The sequence below is a fragment of the Vulpes vulpes genome, chromosome 12, assembly GCF_048418805.1.
Source record: "Vulpes vulpes isolate BD-2025 chromosome 12, VulVul3, whole genome shotgun sequence".
Classification (NCBI taxonomy): Eukaryota; Metazoa; Chordata; class Mammalia; order Carnivora; family Canidae; genus Vulpes; species Vulpes vulpes.
Genome location: NC_132791.1, coordinates 90,787,160 through 90,805,347, shown reverse-complemented (window position 1 = coordinate 90,805,347; position 18,188 = coordinate 90,787,160). Strand labels below are relative to the sequence as shown.

General features: G+C 44.7%; 1 protein-coding gene across 5 annotated transcripts; it reads left to right on the top strand.

Moving 5' to 3' along the window:
- Window positions 1–7,409: 7,409 nt before the first annotated feature.
- TMEM14C (transmembrane protein 14C) lies at window positions 7,410–16,127 on the top strand. 5 transcript variants are annotated; one of them, XR_011995687.1, is made up of 7 exons: window positions 8,457–8,655; window positions 9,832–9,901; window positions 10,222–10,298; window positions 11,131–11,232; window positions 14,650–14,737; window positions 15,639–15,849; window positions 15,941–16,127. XR_011995687.1 is itself a non-coding variant. In XM_072729152.1 (6 exons), the coding sequence occupies exons 2-6, from the start codon at window positions 9,879–9,881 to the stop codon at window positions 15,691–15,693; spliced, it is 345 nt and encodes a 114-aa protein (XP_072585253.1). In that variant the 5' UTR covers window positions 7,410–9,164; window positions 9,832–9,878; the 3' UTR covers window positions 15,694–16,127. The 5 variants fall into 5 exon arrangements, 4 of the variants coding, with proteins under 4 accessions (XP_072585253.1, XP_025855154.1, XP_025855156.1 ...); XM_072729152.1 differs by having other exon boundaries at window positions 7,410–9,164; window positions 15,639–16,127; XM_025999369.2 differs by having other exon boundaries at window positions 15,639–16,127.
- Window positions 16,128–18,188: the final 2,061 nt, after the last annotated feature.

Below are 18,188 nucleotides of genomic sequence, written 5' to 3'. Positions count from 1 at the left end.
CATAGATTTGAATTAGCTGACCAGATATCAGATACCTGAGGCCAACAGGGAATCCCTGCCGTAGAGGCAAGATGAGACATCTAGCATTTGGACACTGGAATTGCCACACTCTTCCGGAAAGGAAATCATCTAGGAAATGAGCCACATTCTGTATCTAACATCTCATCCACCTCTTGGTTGACTTCAGGCTTATAAGCGAAGATGAATAGAATTTGGGGGGTTTTGTTGTTTTTGTTTAAATATTTTTTAGAGCAGTTTGAGATTTGTTACAAAATTGAGAGGAAGCACAGAGATTTCTCCTATACCCCTGCCTCTACACTTGCAGCGGCCTCGCCCATGATCAACATTACTCCTAAGAATGATATACTTTTTGCCAAGAATGACCCTACATTGACATATCATAATCACCCAAAGTTCATAGTTTCCCTTAGGGATCACTTTTGGTGGTGTACACTGGGGACAAATGTATAATGACATGTTATTATAATCCACAGAATAGTTCCACTGCCCTAAAACAACTCTTCCTCCATTCATCTCTCCTGTACCTGACCTCCCATAATCACTTTTTGTTTTTTGTTTTTTGTTGTTTTCCTTATTGCCTCCATAGTTTTGCCTTTTCCAGAAAAGTAGGTAGAATCATTCAGTATTGTAGCCTTTTTCAGATCGGATGCTTTCACTTAGTAATGTGCATTTTAAGTTTCCTCTGTGTGTTTTCATGGCTTGTTGGCTCATTTCTTTTTAATGTTCAGTAGTATTCCATTGTCTATATGTACCACAGTTTACCTTCAACTACTGGAGGACAACTTGGTTGACTCCCAAGTTTCCGCAATTGAAGTTTCTCTAAAAATCCACGTGCAAGTTCTTGGGTGGATATGTTTTCAACACCTTTGGGTAAATACTAAATAGTGTTGATTGATGGACTGTATGGTAAAGAGTCTGTGTACTTCTGTGAGAAACCCCCACACTGTCTTCCAAAGTGGCTATACCATTTTTCATTCCTACCATCAATGTCTTTTTTTTTTTTTTTTAATTAATTTTTATTGGTGTTCAATTTACCAACATACAGAAAAACACCCAGTGCTCATCCCGTCAAGTGTCCACCTCAGTGCCCGTCACCCATTCCCCTCCAACACCCGCCCTCCTCCCCCCTTCCACCACCCCTAGTTCGTTTCCCCGAGTTAGGAGTCTTTATGTTCTGTCTCCCTTCCTGATATTTCCCAACATTTCTTCTCCCTTCCTTTATATTCCCTTTCACTATTATTTATATTCCCCAAATGAATGAGAACATACACTGCTTGTCCTTCTCCGATTGACTTATTTCACTCAGCATAATACCCTCCAGTTCCATCCACGTTGAAGCAAATGGTGGGTATTTGTCGTTTCTAATCGCTGAGTAATATTCCATTGTAGACATAAACCAATGTCTTGAGTATGCCTGTTGTTCCACATCCTCACCGAGCATTAGGTGTTGTCAGTGTTCTAGATTTTAGCCAATCTTATAAGTGTGTAGTGGTATCTCATTTGCATTTCCCTGAGGACATATGTGGAGCATCTTTTCATATGTTTATGTGTTATCTGTAGATCTTTGGTAAGGTGGCAAGGTATTTGGTCTGTTTTTTAATAAACTTGTTTTCTTACTATTGAGTTTTAAGAGTTCTTTGTGTTTTCCATAGCAGTCCTTTATCAGATGTATCTTTTGCAAACATTTTTTCCCTGTCTATGGCTTGTCTTTTCATTCTCTTGATAATATCTTTTGCAGAAGTTTTTAATTTTAATGAAGTCTAGCTTATCAGTTATTTCTTTCATGGGTCTCATGTGTTTGATAGATCTTAAGAGGCTTCATCATACCCAAAAGTCATCTAAGTTTTCTCCTAGGTTTCTTTATGGGAGTTTTCTAGTTTTGCATTTTACATTTAGGTCTATAATCCATCCTGAGTTAATTTTTGTAGCAGGTGTTAGGTCTGTGTCTCAATTTTATTTTATTTTTGCATGCGGATGTTCAGTTCCAGTGCCATTTGTTGAAGAGACCATTTTTGCTTTGTTTTATTGCCTCTGTTCCTTTGTCAAAGATCAGTTGATTTTACAGTTCACCCTTGGATAACATGGGTTTGAGCTGTATGAGTCCACTTACAGATTTTTTTCAATAAATACGGTATAGTATTTCATGATTTTCTTAACGTTTTCTCTAACTTTATTGTGAGAATATGGTATATAATAAACATATACAAAATATATGTTAATCAGCTGTTATCAGTAAGGCTTCTGATCAGCAGGAGATTTTTACTAACTTTGAGGGGAGTCAAAAATTAGTATTCAGATTTTTGACTTGGTGGAGGGTCGGCATCCCTAATACCACTGTTCAAGAGTCATCTATATGGTGGTCTATCTCTGGGCTCTCTATTCTGTTCCATTGATCTATTGTGGGTTTTCTTGTTCATTTAACAATACCATAGTGTCTTGATTACAGTAGCAAAGTAAGTCTTGAAGTTGGGTAGCATCAGTTCTCCAATTTTGTTCTGCTTCAATGTTTAGTATTTAGACCATTTATGTTTAAAGTAATTTTTTGGTTTTTTTTTTTCTGTAATTCTTGGTTCTTTGTTATCTTTTGTGGTTTGATGGTTTTCTTTAGTGTTATGTTTGGGTTCCTTTCTCTTTATTTTTTATGTGTCCTAGGTTTTTGGTTTGCGGTTACTATGAAGTTCCTATGTATTGACACACACACCTATTTTAAGCTTCTAACACATTGTAAAAACACAACGTTTTTACTCACCTCACCCCCATTTTGTTTTTGATGCCATATTTTACATCTTTTTATTTTGTGTGTTCCTTAATTTTTGTGGTTATAGTCGAGTTTACTGTTTTTTTGTTCTTTTAACCTTCTTACTTTTTAAGTGCCGATTTACTGCCTTTACCATGTATTTGCCTTTACCAGTGAAATTTTTTTCATTCGTATGTTTTCTAGTTACAGCCATTACTTTTCTACTTAAAGAAGACCCTTGAACATTTCTTGTAACACTGGTTTAGTGATGATGAACTTTAGTTTTTGCTCATTTGGGAAACTGTCTCTCCCTCAATTTTGAATGATAATCTTGCCAGGTGGAGTATTCTTGGTTGTGGTGTTTTTTCCTTTTAGCACTTTGAGTATATCATGCCACATTCTTCTGGCCTTCAAAGTTTCTGCTGAAAAACTAGCTAATAGCCTTATGGTTTTCTCTGTGACTCTTTTTCTCTTGCTACTTTTAAGATTTTCTCTTTAGCATTTTGACATTTTAATTATATAACATTCTGGCGTGGATCATTTCGGTTCTTCTTATTTGAGACTTCCTGGGATTCCTGTACCTTGGTGTCAGTTCCCCAGTGTTAGGGAAGTTATCAACTATTATTTCTTCAAATAAGTTTCTACCCCTTTCTCTCTTCTTTTATCTGGGACCAGTAAAATGTGAAAGTACATGTGATGTTGTCCCAGAGGTCCCTTAAATTAGTCTCATTTTTAAAAGTTATTTTCTTATTGGAGTTCTGAATGGGTGATTTCTACTATTCTGTCTTCCAGATTGCTGATCTGTATCTTTTAATATGTGTTGATTCCATATATTCCAAAATATATGGATATAATCATATATTCCAAAATCTATGATTCCAAAAATATATATATTTTTCAGTTTTTAAAATTTTTTTAAATTTTATTTAAAAGATTATTTATTTATTCATGAGACAGAGAGAGGCAGAGACATAGGCAGGGGGAGAAGCAGGCTCCTTGCAGGGAGCCCGATGTGGGACTCAATCCCAGGACTCCGGGATCACGCCCTGAGCTAAAGGCAGACGCTCAACCCCTGAGCCACCCAGGCATCCCTCAGTTTTTTTTTTTTTTTTTTTTTTAATTGTTCTGTTCCTTTTCTTTGGTTATTTCTTATATTTTTTAATTCTTCGTTGAAGTTTTCACTGTGTTCTTCCATTGTCCTCCCAAGTTCTGTGACCATCTTTATGACCATTACTTTGAATTCTTTAAGTAAATTATCTCTATTTCATGAGGGTTTTCCTTTTCTGGGGTTTTATTGGAACATATTCTTCTGTCTTCTCATTTTGAGGTTCTATGTTTGTTTAAATGAAATAGAACAGCTACTTGTCTTGGTCTTGTAGGAGTGGCTTTGTGTAGCAGTGTCCCCTCTGTAGGCTGCATGTGCCTGATGGATTGCACTGGCAGGATTGCTGGACCTGGAATAGGTATGCAACAGAAGATACCCGAAGTGTTCTGTCCTGGGGTTGCCATGGCTGGATGGCTGGAGGTGAAGCTGGCAAGGGTTGGGAATCCTGGGATGCTCTGTGCCTGGCTCACCATGGTGGGATGGCTGAGCTGGAGTGGGTGCTGGTTGGGAGTGTCCTAGTGCATGAGGTATCAGGGCATTCCTGGTGAAATGCTGAGCCAGGTACAGGCCTGTGGGTTCCCAGAGCACCCTGTGCTGGGGCCACCTCAGTGGATAGCTGGAGTTCGTGTGTTAGGAGTCTGGGGCTCAGTGGAGCAGCCAGCCAGGCCAGCTAGAGCACCTGGACCCTGCTCCCTTCTGTACTAGCCAGGTGGAGAGGGGAATGTAAACCATGGCTCTTGCTGGCACCTCCAACCCCAGAGAGTTCCAGCAGGTCTCCCACTATTTGGTAGACACTTGAGGATTAATTAATAGATTTCCCTCACTTGTACGAGTTTGAGCACAAGCAGGGCAAAGGACAGAGGGAGAGGGAGAAGCAGCCTCCCTGATGAGCAGGGAGCCCAATATGGGGCTCAGTCCCAGAGCCCTGAGATCATGGCTTGAGCCAAAACCAGATGTTTAACTTACTGAGTCACCCAGGTGCCCCAAACCCCTGGGTTTTTTGGTGTGCCCTAGGGATGAGGAAATGTACATGTGGGTTCCTCACTGATCTTCCTCCCAGCTGCAGGTGGTTGCTTTGGTGGTGGGGTTCCATTGTTACATTGTCTCTACCTCTTCTACCTTTCTCTATGTGGTCCCCCAATTGTTTTTTGTGCAGAAAGCTATTCAATCAACAGAACAGAATTATTCCTCAGAATTAATTCTCTAGATGTAGATGTAGATTCAGTGTGTCTATGTGTCTCTGCTTATTAAATTGATTTAATAAACCATGTGATTCAAGCATTTTAGGTTAGTCAATGAGCCTTTCTGCTCAATGACTTCTGGCAGAGCTTACCTGGTAGTATCCTTGGAGGCCAACAGGTCCTATAAAACTATATAATTTATTTGAGGGAATTCATGTTCATTTTGTTTTGTTTTATTTTTCTATGTGAAAATGTATAGTCCACATATAGTCTTCACCATCTAAATGTTGAAGTATCTACTTTGATTCTTGTGTCTGGGCAGATTCTCATCACAAATTCACTCTTTCCCAATTTAGAAAGTGCCGTGTTCCCTATATCTCCCCCGTCCTTTTTTTTATTCAATAGCCGTGTTTTGAGTGTTCACCATGTGCCAGGGCCAAAAGGAGAAGTGTGATCCTTACCCAAATGAAAAAGTTTTGGTAAATAATTAAATGTTGCATGAACTGGATTAGTTCTATCTTGGACAAATGCACCATTATGACTAATCTGTGATCTGAAACCTTGAGCACAGGTCCCTCCACTCTTTCCCTTTGTGTAGCCACACCATTCAGTATACCGTCAGGGCATAACGTCCTTGATCTGCCCTGGAGATAAGACTGACACATACCTGTTCTTAAACATCCTTCTCTTAGGTGGTCCCTCAGCAAGTACTCCCAATCTAGCACTATGAAAGCAAGTGTTAGAGGAGGTGGGATTACAGATGCCTACTTGTCCTGTGGCAGCCAAAGAAACACTTTGGCCTAAGTCCCCCTAATCCATTTCTTGCCAAGTGAGAATTGTTGGCTTTTTCCTTTGGTCTTACAGCTCCTTTGGCCTTTGGTGGTCATTTTGCGTACACCTCCCTTTCACAGAACACATGGAATGGCCTGGGACAGTCAGGGGCAGCTTGACTGAGGACTAATAAAAAATGAGATTGACTTTTTGGACATAAAAAGACCTCTCTGGCAGAAGAAATCAGGTGCTATCACAGCAAAGAGAGACTTAACTGCAAGAAACAAAAAGCAGCTTGGGCTATTCCAAACTTCAACAGGGCACAGGGATGGGTTTATAACAAAGACAGAAGTGTGTCTGACAGAAGCTGGGGTAGGAAGAGAACCAGAGCTCAGAAAGGGACAGGGTGCGGTCCGGGCAATCTCGCTCATCTCAGACTCTCGATGTGTTTTCATTTTTTCTGCAGCATAGCCTCTCCTATATCTGCTCATTCATTCCACACATGCTTTTTGAGTATCCAGTATGTGCCAAGCATTATTCTAAATGCTGCATAAACATCCTCATTCTCCAGGAACTTAAATGCTAGGGTGGGGAGATGATTTTACAGTTCGTAACTGATACAGCATACTAAATGTGGAGGTAAGTGCTAAGGAGAAAAATAAGCTGTGGAGGGAAGTGCATATGCATTGCAATTTTATCTCTAAAGATTTTATGACAGAGTGCGCTCGTGCAAGAGCGGCAGAGGGGGACAGAAGAGGGAGAGGGACAAGCAGACTGCCTCTGAGCATGGAGCCTGATGCAGGGCTTGATCCCATGGCCCCGGGATCATGACCTGAGCCAAAGGCAGACGCAAAACCAACTGAGCCACCCAGGTGCCTCGTATGTGTTGCAATTTTAAGCAAGATCCAGGAAGGCCTCATTGACAAGGTGATATTTGAATAAAGACACAAAGAAGACAAGGTAGTGAACTGGGAGATTATCTGGGAAGTTCTGGGCGATGAAGCGGCAGGTGTCAGTGATCAGAAGTGGGAACAAGGAGGCTGCAGCAACATAAGCAAAAGGGAGATGAAAGTGAGCTGAGGGTAGGGAGGTAGATGTGTAGGACATTACAGGCTACTGCATGAAAAAGGGGGCCACCAGAGGGTTTTTTTTTTTTTTAAGATTTTATTTATTCTTGAGAGACTGGGAGAGGCAGGGGCAGAGGGAGGAGCAGGCTCCCTGTGGGGAGCCTGATGTGGAACTCCATCCCAGGACCCCAGGACCACGACCTGAGCCGAAGACAGATGCTCAACCACTGAGCCACCCAGGTGCCCCTGGAAAGTTCATATTTGAGACTGTGTATGAGCTGCAATTTCCTTCTTCCACTCAGGATTGTATCTGTTAAGATTTATCTATGTCGATTCTTGTAGGAGATGAAGGAGAGAGCCGTCAAGGATAAATACCCAAATTTTGGTGTGCGGCAACTGAGTGATCGTGCAGGAAATGTAAGGAAGCGAGCAGATCGGGAGTGGGAGAAGAATCACGTTTTGTGAATCCTGGGGAATACAGAGGTAGCAGGAAATGAGATTTAACGGACCCCTTCTCCTCCCTTAAGACGCTGCTCAAGTAAACACCCCAAGTCACACACTGTCTGGCTTGTGGCCACCATCTCTGCAGCAAGAAAGCAGCTGTTACCATTGCAGGCAAACCCCTGACCTGCCAGAGTGACAGTCCTGGATGGCATGCCCCCGGCTTACCCCAGGCCCGCCGGCTAGAGGGTCTTTCAGAGCCCATCCTCGGGTGCCCTTGTCTCCTAACCGTGGCCTCCACCCTCAAGCGTGGCGCAGATCGCGATGCTTCTTGCAAGGCCAGACTCAAACCCTAGGCTGCAGGGAGGTTTCCGGCGAGCCAAACTTCCTAGCTCGACAGCCGGGTCGGAGCTGACTCCACGGGACTCAGGGGGCGGAGCGCGAGTCCCCGCCCCAGATCCGGCCCCGCCTCCGAGACGCATGCGCGCACCGCGACTCCGCCCCAAACCCCGCCCCACGGGCCTCGCGTACCCGGGGCGCATGCGCGCACCGCGACTCCTCCCCCAAGCCCCGCCCCATGTGCCTCGCGCACCGGGACGCATGCGCGCGCCTCAAACTCCGCCCCTCGTGCCCCGCCCCTTGCGCCTCGCCTACCCGGGACTTTTGCGCCCGCCGCGACCCCGCCCCTCGAGCCCCGCCCATGCGCCTCGCCTCCCTGGGACGCATGCGCGTTCGCTGCGACTCCGCCCCGCGAGCCCCGCCCCATGCGCCTCGCCTACCCGAGACGCATGGGCGCGCCGCGACTCCGCCCCTCGAGCCCCGCCCCATGCGCCTCACTTCCCCGGGACGCATGCGCGCGCCGCCACTGTGCCCCGCGAGCCCGCCCCTTGCGCCTCTCCTCTTTGGGACGCATGCGCGCGACGCGACTCCGCCCCCCCCGGCCCACCCCATGCGCCTCGCCTACCCGAGACGCATGCGCGCGCCTCAAACTCCGCCCCGCGAGCCCCGCCCCATGCGCCTCGCCTCCCCGGGACGCATGCGCGCGCCGCGACTCCGCCCCGCGAGCCCCGCCCCATGCGCCTCGCCTCCCCGGGACGCATGCGCGCGCCGCGACTCCTCCCCTCAAGCCCCGCCCCATGCGCCTCGCCTCCCCGGGACGCCTGCGCGCGCCGCGACTCCGCCCCTGGAGCCCGGCTGCCTGCTCGCCCCGCCCCACGTTCCGCGCTGCCCTCGGGACGCCGAGCGTGCGGCGGCGTTTCCGGCGGGACCGACGCTCGCGCCTCACGTCTGCGCGCCCTCGCCGCCCGGTGCAGGCCGACGCACAGCGGTTCGGTACTTGGGGGTTTATGTTATCTTGTGCCTCGTAGACCTTTGGGGGTTAGATAAGGGGCTTTGCTGTCGCCCAGTGCTCGTCCCCCGGGTCCGGCAGGGCCTTTAGGCTGCGTCATGGTCGCCCTTCTAGTCGCGCATGTTTTGCTTTCCTGAAAATAGGCCGCGAATCTTGCAGGATCCCTGAGCTCCTGAGACAGGTGCTTTGCAGATGCAGCGTGGTGGCGATGGTTTCCTGGGGATTTACTGCCCCGGCTCGGTGCTGCTTGGAATTCCTGGCCGGCACAGTTCCAAGCGCCCCTTGCCCAGCAGTGAAAAACTTTAGTGTGAATTGCTTTCAAGCTGAGCCTCACTGGCCACCAAATGCATTTCTTTAAGATAAAGCAGGAGTCATTCCCCACTTCGCCACGAGCCAAGTGTCCCACGTTGTGACCGGGGCTTCCCTGCATTTTAGCCCCTCACCGGCCTCCGCCTAACAAGAAGTGTGATTTGGATTCGAAAGCTTTGCAGATGTTGAGTATTGCAGTAATTCGGTGCTTTGGGGAAGGGCGGGAAAAGGGGGCAATTGAAGTAGGTGAATTCAGGGCACAGGAGAGACTTAGTTTCTGATTCAGTAGTAAGTTGGTTCGCTGGTGAAAAGGTGAACGCCTTACCTGGGCGGGGCCGGTCAGTGCTTTTTGTGGAGTCTCCTGTAGGCCTGTGTTGTTAGAACGAAGGTTATTACCAGAACGGTTGGTGTCTGCTCAGCTTTTATATGTGCTAAGCACTCTTTTTTTTTTTTTTTTAAGATTTTATTTATTTATTTGATAGAGCACAAGCAGGGGGAGGAGGAGAAGCCGACTCTCCAGTAAGCAGGGAGACCGAGGCAGGGCTGGATCCATGACTTGGGCCAAAGGCAGACGCTTCACTGATCGAGCCTCCCCCCCCCCCCCCAACTTCGTGCCCCAGCACTTTTACTTATGACTCAAACGTTTACGTTTGATGCCCACAGGAGCCCTAGGAAGTTTGTACCATACTTATCCTCACGGTACAACGAAGGAAGCTGGGGCCAAGAGAGGTTGGGAGCTAGCCCGTTACTTCTTAGCTACTACAGGGTGGAGCTGGAACTTCTACCTGCTTCCTTCTGGGTGCTAGAGAGCCGTGCTCGTAACCACCTCTGATCCAGCCCCTCCTCGGCAGGTGCAGGCCTGGCGTACTCTGCTGTCTGGTCAGAGTGAAGGAGAACGATGCAGAAGGACTCTGGCCCACTGTAAGTACAGTGAATGGGAGTGGAAATAGCCAGGAACGTCTCAAAACTAGAGCTTTCCTTATCTGAAGAGGGCCCTACGAGTAGACTGCTGGGCAGCATAGGGTATGGGAGGGTGGACGTGTAGGTCAGGGACCTGGGTTTGAATCCCTAGCCTCTGGCATGCCTAGGGGGCAAGTCACCTCACCTCTGGGATCTATCTTCATTTGTGCAGTGATAGGGCTGTTCTGGAATGATGATGCTTCAGTCCCATTCTGTCATTGTGTGGTTTTTTTTTTTTTTTAGACCTGGTTGGCACTGATTTCTTACTTGTTCATTTTCAGAGTGCCTATACATTGGATTGGCTTTGGCTATGCGGCGCTGGTTGCTTCTGGTGGGATCATTGGCTATGCAAAAGCAGGTACGGTGTGTAGCTACTTAACCTCTTAAGATTTTCACATTGTTGCTGGTAAAGAGAGAGTCCTCAGGGTCCCCAGAGTGCAGTCTTTTTTGAGTCAAGTTTGCCTTAAGCTCCTTAGCTTGAGTGCAGGCTTCTCGTGTGTCCCTTAAGCTCCTCCTGCACTTGCTTTTCGGTTATCTGGTGGACTGGAGTCAGGCTTCTTGTCTGCTGACTTGGTCTTGGCTTCTTTATCTAAAGCTGCTGGGCAGGGTCGTAGTAGGTGGTTGTTATCATTGACCACCACACATCAGCCTTGACCCCAGAGTGTCATCCCTGTCCTTGAAGTAGGAAAAACCTTTTTTGAAGTCTCCTCGTCAGACTTAAGTCTCTCAGTAAATGTGCTGTTTCTACCTCCTTTCTAGCCTGTATCCCTACCCCAACACACAGACACACACCAGATTCCCATTCTCCAAAAAAGATTTTATTTATTTATGACTTTTTTTTTTTTTTAAAACTCATTGGCCCTATTTCCCTCTCCTTTCGCAATTTGCCTGAGGTCCTGCCTATGGACAAGTCCAGCTCTTGGCATGTTAGGCCAGGTTAGGAGCCCTTTTCTCCCTAGATGGAAGCATCTGTCTATTAAGGAGGAATATTTATGATATTACGCTACTTTCTTTGTAAAATAGCAAGCTCCCCAAAACATTTTCATGCTTGGGAGCTCTTTGGTTATGAGCTGTGTTGAGATTAATTCTCTTTCCTAATTTACTCCTGTAGGGAAAGGAAATTTGGTCAATTCTGTTAATGAAATGAGTGTCTGACATTATAACACAGGACTCTGTTTGCTTCCTCACAGGTAGTGTCCCATCACTGGCTGCTGGGCTGTTTTTTGGTAGTTTAGCAGGCCTGGGTGCTTATCAGCTGTCTCAAGATCCGAGGAACATTTGGGTTTTCCTAGGTATGTCAGTGTCACTGTCTCCCTGGTATAATTATGTATCCAGGATACTCTAACAAAAGGCTCTGGTTTGGTGGAACGTGGCAGGTTCTTTGCAAGAAGACACTTTTACTACTTCTGTTCAGTGCTAGGGAAGTTTTAGAATTGGGGGTAGGGGAAGTTGTGCTGGTTTCTGTTTATTTTCTGTGTGCAAAATGTGGAAAGGTTTTCATGCTTCATAAATTTAGATTTAGCCAATGATATTAATAATAAACTTGTACAAGGCCAAGTATATGTCTCTTGATCATTATGATTGCCCATTGAAGACTGTATGCTTGAACATTACCAGAGGATCACGTGTCAGGGTTAGGTTTGCATCAATATTGCATTTTTCACATTTGAAAATTATTTATTAGCCCTTTGGCGCTAATCTGAATGTGTGGCATAGGCCTTGCCATCAAGGAGCCTTTGCCTTGACTGACATGAAACATGAGTCTGTGGGGCTGCCGGAGTCCCCTGTGAGCAGCACAGATGGGGAGGAGCACCAGGAAGGGAAGATTACTTCTTATCAGGGTGGCTTTGGGTGCATTTTTATTGAGCTCCACCCATGTTTCAGACATTGCACTGGGAATATGGGCCTCACTGTCTTCACAAACCCACAGAGCCAGAATTCCTATAGTTTTGGCCTTTATAAGTGTGGTGGGGAGAACAAGCATGTTAACAGTGGTTTGCAGGAGTTGGCATGGGCTGAGAAGCGAGAGGTCAGCAATGGCTGATGGGATGTGCTGGGGAAGGAGGAGGTGCCCAGCCCTCAGCTCTGCCTCCCAGCTCCTGCACTCAAGCTCCTGAATGACTTTCAGACTTGTTTTTTCTCATTTCTGACTGCACTATGAGCAAATGACCTCACTGCCTACTTGAAGAACACAGTCATTACATGGCGCAGTATGCCATCAATGTCCATGCCTTCTGCTGTGCTTTTTCTCTCCTCTCCAAGGCCTGTCCCTCCATCCAGGCTTTGAATCTCTCCTCCTCCACCTTCTGGAGTGTTATCACTGGTGAAGATGCCATCTCTTACTTGGAATCCGCCCTGTTGATGGGTCCCTCCTCATGTTCACATGTGTCCTCTCACCCATTAAAGAGAACAGGACCTCTCGTGACCCTACTTCCTTCTCCAGTTGCCACCCTTCTTCCTCTGTAGAAACTTCTCTAAAATAATCCGTTAATTTGTTTTTATTTCCTTTCATCTCACTTTATCGACTCGTTCATTCTGTTTTTGTCTCCTTTGTCCATGAAAATAGCTTTCCCTGATTGTGCCAGTGACCTGGATTTTTCAGAATCCAGTGTATATTTTTTTAAGATTTGGAGTGAGCAAACATGCAAGTGAGGGAAAGAACAGAGGGAGAGGGAAGAGAGTATCTCAAGGAGACTCCCTGCTGAGCATGGAGCCTGACATGGGGCTTGATCCCAGGACCCGGAGATCATGATCTGAACCAAAATCAAGAGTTGGGTGGTGCTCAACCAGCTGAGCTACCCAGGTGCCCCTGCAGTGTACATCTTTTAATCCTCATTTGAGTTGGCCTGTTACCTTTCGCAGCATAGTATACCAATCCATTTTCCACCCTATTTTCCTTTTTTTTTTTTTTTTTTCTTTTTTGTTGACCCATCTTCCTTTTTGGCCATTAAATGTTGAAGTTCTTAAGACCTGGCTCATTTTTTTTGTTTGTTTGTTTAAGATTACTTACTTGAGAGCAAATGAGCACGCCTGTCTGCTTATGTGAGCAGGGGGGGAGAGAGAGAATCCCAAGTAGATTCCTGCTGAGTGTGAATTGTGAGGTGGGGCTCAATCTCACAACCCTGAAATCATGATCTGAGCCACAATCAAGAATGGATGCTTAACCAGCTGAGCCACCCAAGCTTCCCAAGACCTGGCTCTCTTTATCTTTATACCCTCTTGCTGGGCTCATTGCAGCCCAGGCCTTAAATTACAATTGAAACAGGTAATAGATTCACAGATGGATCTCTCCTCCAGGCTTTACTCTTATATATACAGTTGTGTGCTTGACATCTTTTATCTGTTGTCTCAAGGCATCTGCCCAAACCTGACTTCTGCCCTCACATACATTGGTCTTCAGGGTTCTCCATCCATTTGGGTCTTGCTCTCTCCTCTTCCATCTTCATATTTCATTCATCAGTGAGTTCTATTGGTACTACCTCCAGCACATATTCTAAATTGTCCCCTTCTCTGTCTGCATGGCTACCATCCTCATCCCATTTATCTTGGTATTTTGCCTGCGTTCCTGAGGAAGTTTATTAATAGGTATCCCTACATGCTCTAGTTTCCCTGCAGTTTGTTCTTCATGCAACAGCTAGAATTTTGTTTTTACAGTTCATGTGTCCCTCTGCCTGTTATCTTATAATGGCTTCTCATTGCTCTGAGGATGAGGACCACTGTCCATGCTCTGAGGTCTGGCCCCTCTTCTGCACTAGCTGTATTTTAGCCTTCAGTTTCCTCTCACCACAAGGCCCCATGTGTATTATTCCCTCCATTTGGAATGTGCTTTCTTACCCCTTTAGCTCATTCACTCCTACTTTTCAGATCTTGGCTTGATCTTCACTTCCTCGGCAAATTTCTTTCCTGACTTTCCTGAACAGGCTAGATTCCCTGCTTAGACACCTTTTATTTTTTAAAAGATTTCATTTATTTGAGAGAGCGAGTGAGCATGCATGTGATCTCAGGCAGAGAGAGAGGGAGAAGCAGGCTCCTTGCTAAGCAGGGAACCTTAATCAGGACTTGATCCCAGGACCCTGGGACCATGCCCTGAGCCAAAGGCAGGCACTTAACCCACTAAGCCACCCAGGTGCCCCTAGAGACCTTTTTTGATGATAGTTTGTCCTCCAACACCTGGTGCAATGCATGGCATATAATAGGTATTTTAACAACTGTTGAGTAGAAGAGCAGACAGCGTAAATACATCAGCAAGAAATGGGAAAAAAAAAAAGACCTATGGCAAATTTGGAGAAGACTGGGATGCCTGGGTGGCTCAGCGATTGATCGTCTGCCTTCAGCCCAGGGTGTAATCCTGGGGTCCCAGGATTGAGTCTCGCATTGAGCTCCCTGCAGGGAGCCTGCTTCTCCCTCTGCCTGTGTCTCTGCATCTCTCTCTCTCTCTGTGCATCTCTCATGAATAATAAATAAAATCTTTAAAAAAAAAAAATGGGGGAAGCCTCTGGCTGAAGAGTGGTGAAAGGTGAGGCCGAGAAGGCCGCTTGGTCCGGACGCTGAGGGCCTTACGTTCCAGTGTTTGTCTTAGCCTGGTGGCGCTGCCCCGGCACGGGGAAGGAGATGGTGTGAGATGGGGTCTGGCCCTTGAACGGGGGTAGGGCTGGTTCTCCTGCATACAATACGAAATGATCTTTGATTCTTCTTATCTTTCACATCAGCTACCTCTGGAACCCTGGCTGGCATTATGGGAATGAGGTTCTACCACTCTGGAAAATTTATGCCTGCGGGCTTAATCGCGGGTGCCAGGTATTTTCTGTTTTCTTGCTGTTCTTCACTGGGGAGTTTAGTTTAAGGTCCCAAATAGTTCATATGTTCAGGACTTTACTTGTTCTGGCGTACCTGACGCTAGGCATCATTGAAATCATTTAATTCACACGCAGAATTAAATGCAGAAATAGTAGTTGACTTAATGCCAAAATGAAGTAAGTATATTCATGACTCTGTTTTCACATTTGTGGTCTGGTCAATCCTGGCTCCAGCCTACAGTGGAAGGAGCTTCATGCAAAGCCATGACTCTGGCTCTTTCTGTGACTTTCAGCATGAGTTCCATATTTCCTAGCTGCGTGGGCATCTTTCATTGAAAATTTTGCTAAAAGGGAATTTTGATTAAATCTTGCTATCTAAGTTTGGTTATAAAACTTGAACCAGATTGTTTAAAAATATATATATGTAAAGTATAATGAAGTTACTCTGAGGACAGATTTTTTAAACATCTGGAAAAAGATTGCTTATCTGACTTTGATCATAGTTATGATGCTGTCAAGCATTGTGCTTTATGGTCACCGTAGACAATGGTCAAAAGTGGTGAATTGGAGGCTGGAAATCTACCATTATGTGGCTCTGTGACCCTGGAGGGACCTTGGTCTTCCCATCCTTCAGTTTGCTCATTTCTTTGAATTATCGGCTGTTAGATTAGGAACTTCGACTCACATGTACAATTTTAAGGCAAGTGGAGTGTGAGACTGCCCCTCGGCACGTAATTTCTTTGGTACTTCCAGGAATGGAGGTTCACCTGTGCCTGCTGTGCCTTGGCATCTCCTCACCGTGTAGTTGTGGAGGACCTACAGTTTTAGGTTCTTGAAAAAAAAAGTCAAGTGCCTGTTCTGTCCTTTACCTGATGTTTTTTGTTTATGTTTCTTTTGAACAGTTTGCTGATGGTCGCCAAACTTGGAATTAGTGTGTTGAATAGACCCCATCAGTAGTAGCTATGTCCCAGCTTGGACTCATGAAGAATTTTAAAACTTCTACTATTTTTAGTGTTAAGAGAAACAAGTATTCTGACATTTTACTTAAAACAAAAAAATAACATTGAACTTCCAGGAGAAGAAATCAGTCATTATCATTACAACCTTAAAGAGGTGGGTGGTATGTAACCTGAGAGCTTCTTCTTATACTCTCATAAAGTTTGATTCTTATACATGATGTTATCTCTTCTTTCTGTATCTATAGGTAAAGCCTCAAGGGGTAAAATGTTAGGTATCAACATTGAGGGCCCTGAAACCCCATGCCCTACTCAGAACAGTGAAAAAAGTCTCTTAGGAGCTTAAGGATTCTGTTCTTTGGCTCATTTTAGAGCACAGACCTACCTGGAAAGAATGTCAAATGAAATATTGAAAATAAAGTTTACTGTAAGTAATGTTTTCCATGGTGTCTTTGTGTTGCCAGAGCTGTCTAGAACATAGAATGAGATGTGAATAGTAGGAAGCTGTAGGAATGTGAGTGTTCTGTTAATATTTTATTTAGTAATTAACAATTTTGAATAATTTAAGGGCCAAGGAAAATTACTTATGATTTTACATTGCACTGAAGCTTGTTTTAAAAAATGATCCTTAGGATTTCTAAGACTAGGACTCTATAACCAAAAAAGGAAGAAAAAATGAAAATGTGGTTAATTAACTAGCTAATCTATAAATGTGAAACTAAAACAGCCTCTGAAACTTGAATTGCCTGGTTTGGTCTCTACACCCATTAATTGGATATTGACACGTTTTCACTTCACTTTCTTTTATTTTCAGCACTGAGCGTTATTAACTCCTCAAACTAAACTCACTTTAGCTTCCTCCTATTTAAAAAGAAAAGGGTTATTTGCTACTTACCTTCTCCCTAACTGGTATTGGTTGGATTTATAATATAATTCAAACACTTATTAATCAAGTTTATATGTTTTCCTAAATTGTTTGAAAGGAGCCCTGATTTTCTCATCCTTGTTTTATGTGACATTGTTTTGACATGCCTGCCTTGGCCTATTCTTAAACTGTAATGCCCGGAGCTCTGTACAAGTTTGGTAAGTTTGGTGTGACCAGGGTGGTGTATTCTAGACCATATATTTTTCTTAATACAGCTAGGATCAAAATTAGATTTTTGGTTAGCCTCATCACAGCAGTAACTCATTAAATGGTTTGGTCTACTGAGACTTCAGGTCTTTTTCTTGCATATGCTATTAATAATAACTACTCCCAGGTAGGAGATGGTTGGTGCTTGATGTCACATACTTGCAAATAATTGATTAAGTTAAAATGTTCCAGAGTTCCTGGAAGAGTCAGTAATTACCTTTTATCATGTAGTTGTACCAAATTCATGGTTTAAATTAAAAGGACAAATCCATTTACAAATAGGTCATTGGCATGTGCTATGACTTCATGCTCTGGTGAATCAGATTATTATGAACTTCTTAAACATTAGTATCATATAGTCTGAAAGGAAAAGGAAAATGGACAAAGAAAAGTAGGCAGAACATTGTATTATCTTTTTGATATTTTAAAAGCTAATTTTTATGGAAACCTGTTTAGGAGAAAAACAACTGGTTATAGTTAGTGTTACAAAGGCCGGAACACCACAGGTGGCCTAGGTGTTCTTCAGCACAGAGAAGAGTGGTCTGTGCATTATTTATGTTCACAGAGCTCACCTCCGTCTTTTTTGTTTCTTTTTTAAGATTTTATTTATTTATTCATGAGAGACATAGAGAGGGAGGTAGACGTAAGCAGAGGGAGAAGCATGGAGCCCAGTGTGGAACTCAATCCCGAGACTCCAGGATCACGACCTGAGCCAAAGCAGACGCTCAACTGCTCACCCACCCAGGCATCCCTGACTTCTGTCTTTATGCTTTTTTTTCCCCAAACCCTGCTGTGTGGGGGCCAGGTAGAAGTGAACGTTAGTTCTGACTTCTTGTTCCTCAGGTGTTTGAATCATCTGAACTATAAGAGCAGAGGCACTAGAAAAGATTAAACAAAAAAGCAATAGTCATTCTATTTTAATTCATCAGATGCATTTTAGGTTTTCAGCCTTTCTGTGATCATCTTGATAAATAGCTACTGAAAGTATTATGGTTAAATGTTAAATGTATTTAATAATCCTTGATGGGGCTCCTGAATGGCTCAGTTGGTTAAGCGTCTGCTCAATCATGATCTCGTGGTGATCTCAGGGTTGTGAGAACAGCCCCACCACACCCAGCTCTGTGCTGGGCGTGGAGCATGCTTCAGATTCTCTCTCTGCTCCTCCCCACTGCTTGGTCTCTCAAAAAAAAAAAAAAAAAGATCCTTATCAGTGTTTTCTGTCTTCTCCCTCCCTCCAAGCCCAGCCACATGTGCATGTATGCAGGTGACATGTGACCATCAAAGCTGCTACCCATCCAGGCTTCCATGAATATGGTTTGTCAACCAAGTGTTGGCCCTAGTTTTACATCTGTCATCTGTGCCAA

Coding starts and splice junctions, on each gene's coding strand:
- TMEM14C (XM_072729152.1), top strand. CDS start 9,879: ATGCAGAAGGACTCTGGCCCACT. Junction 10,299..11,130: donor CATTGGCTATGCAAAAGCAG/GTACGGTGTGTA, acceptor GCTTCCTCACAG/GTAGTGTCCCATCACTGGCT. Junction 11,233..14,649: donor GAACATTTGGGTTTTCCTAG/GTATGTCAGTGT, acceptor CTTTCACATCAG/CTACCTCTGGAACCCTGGCT.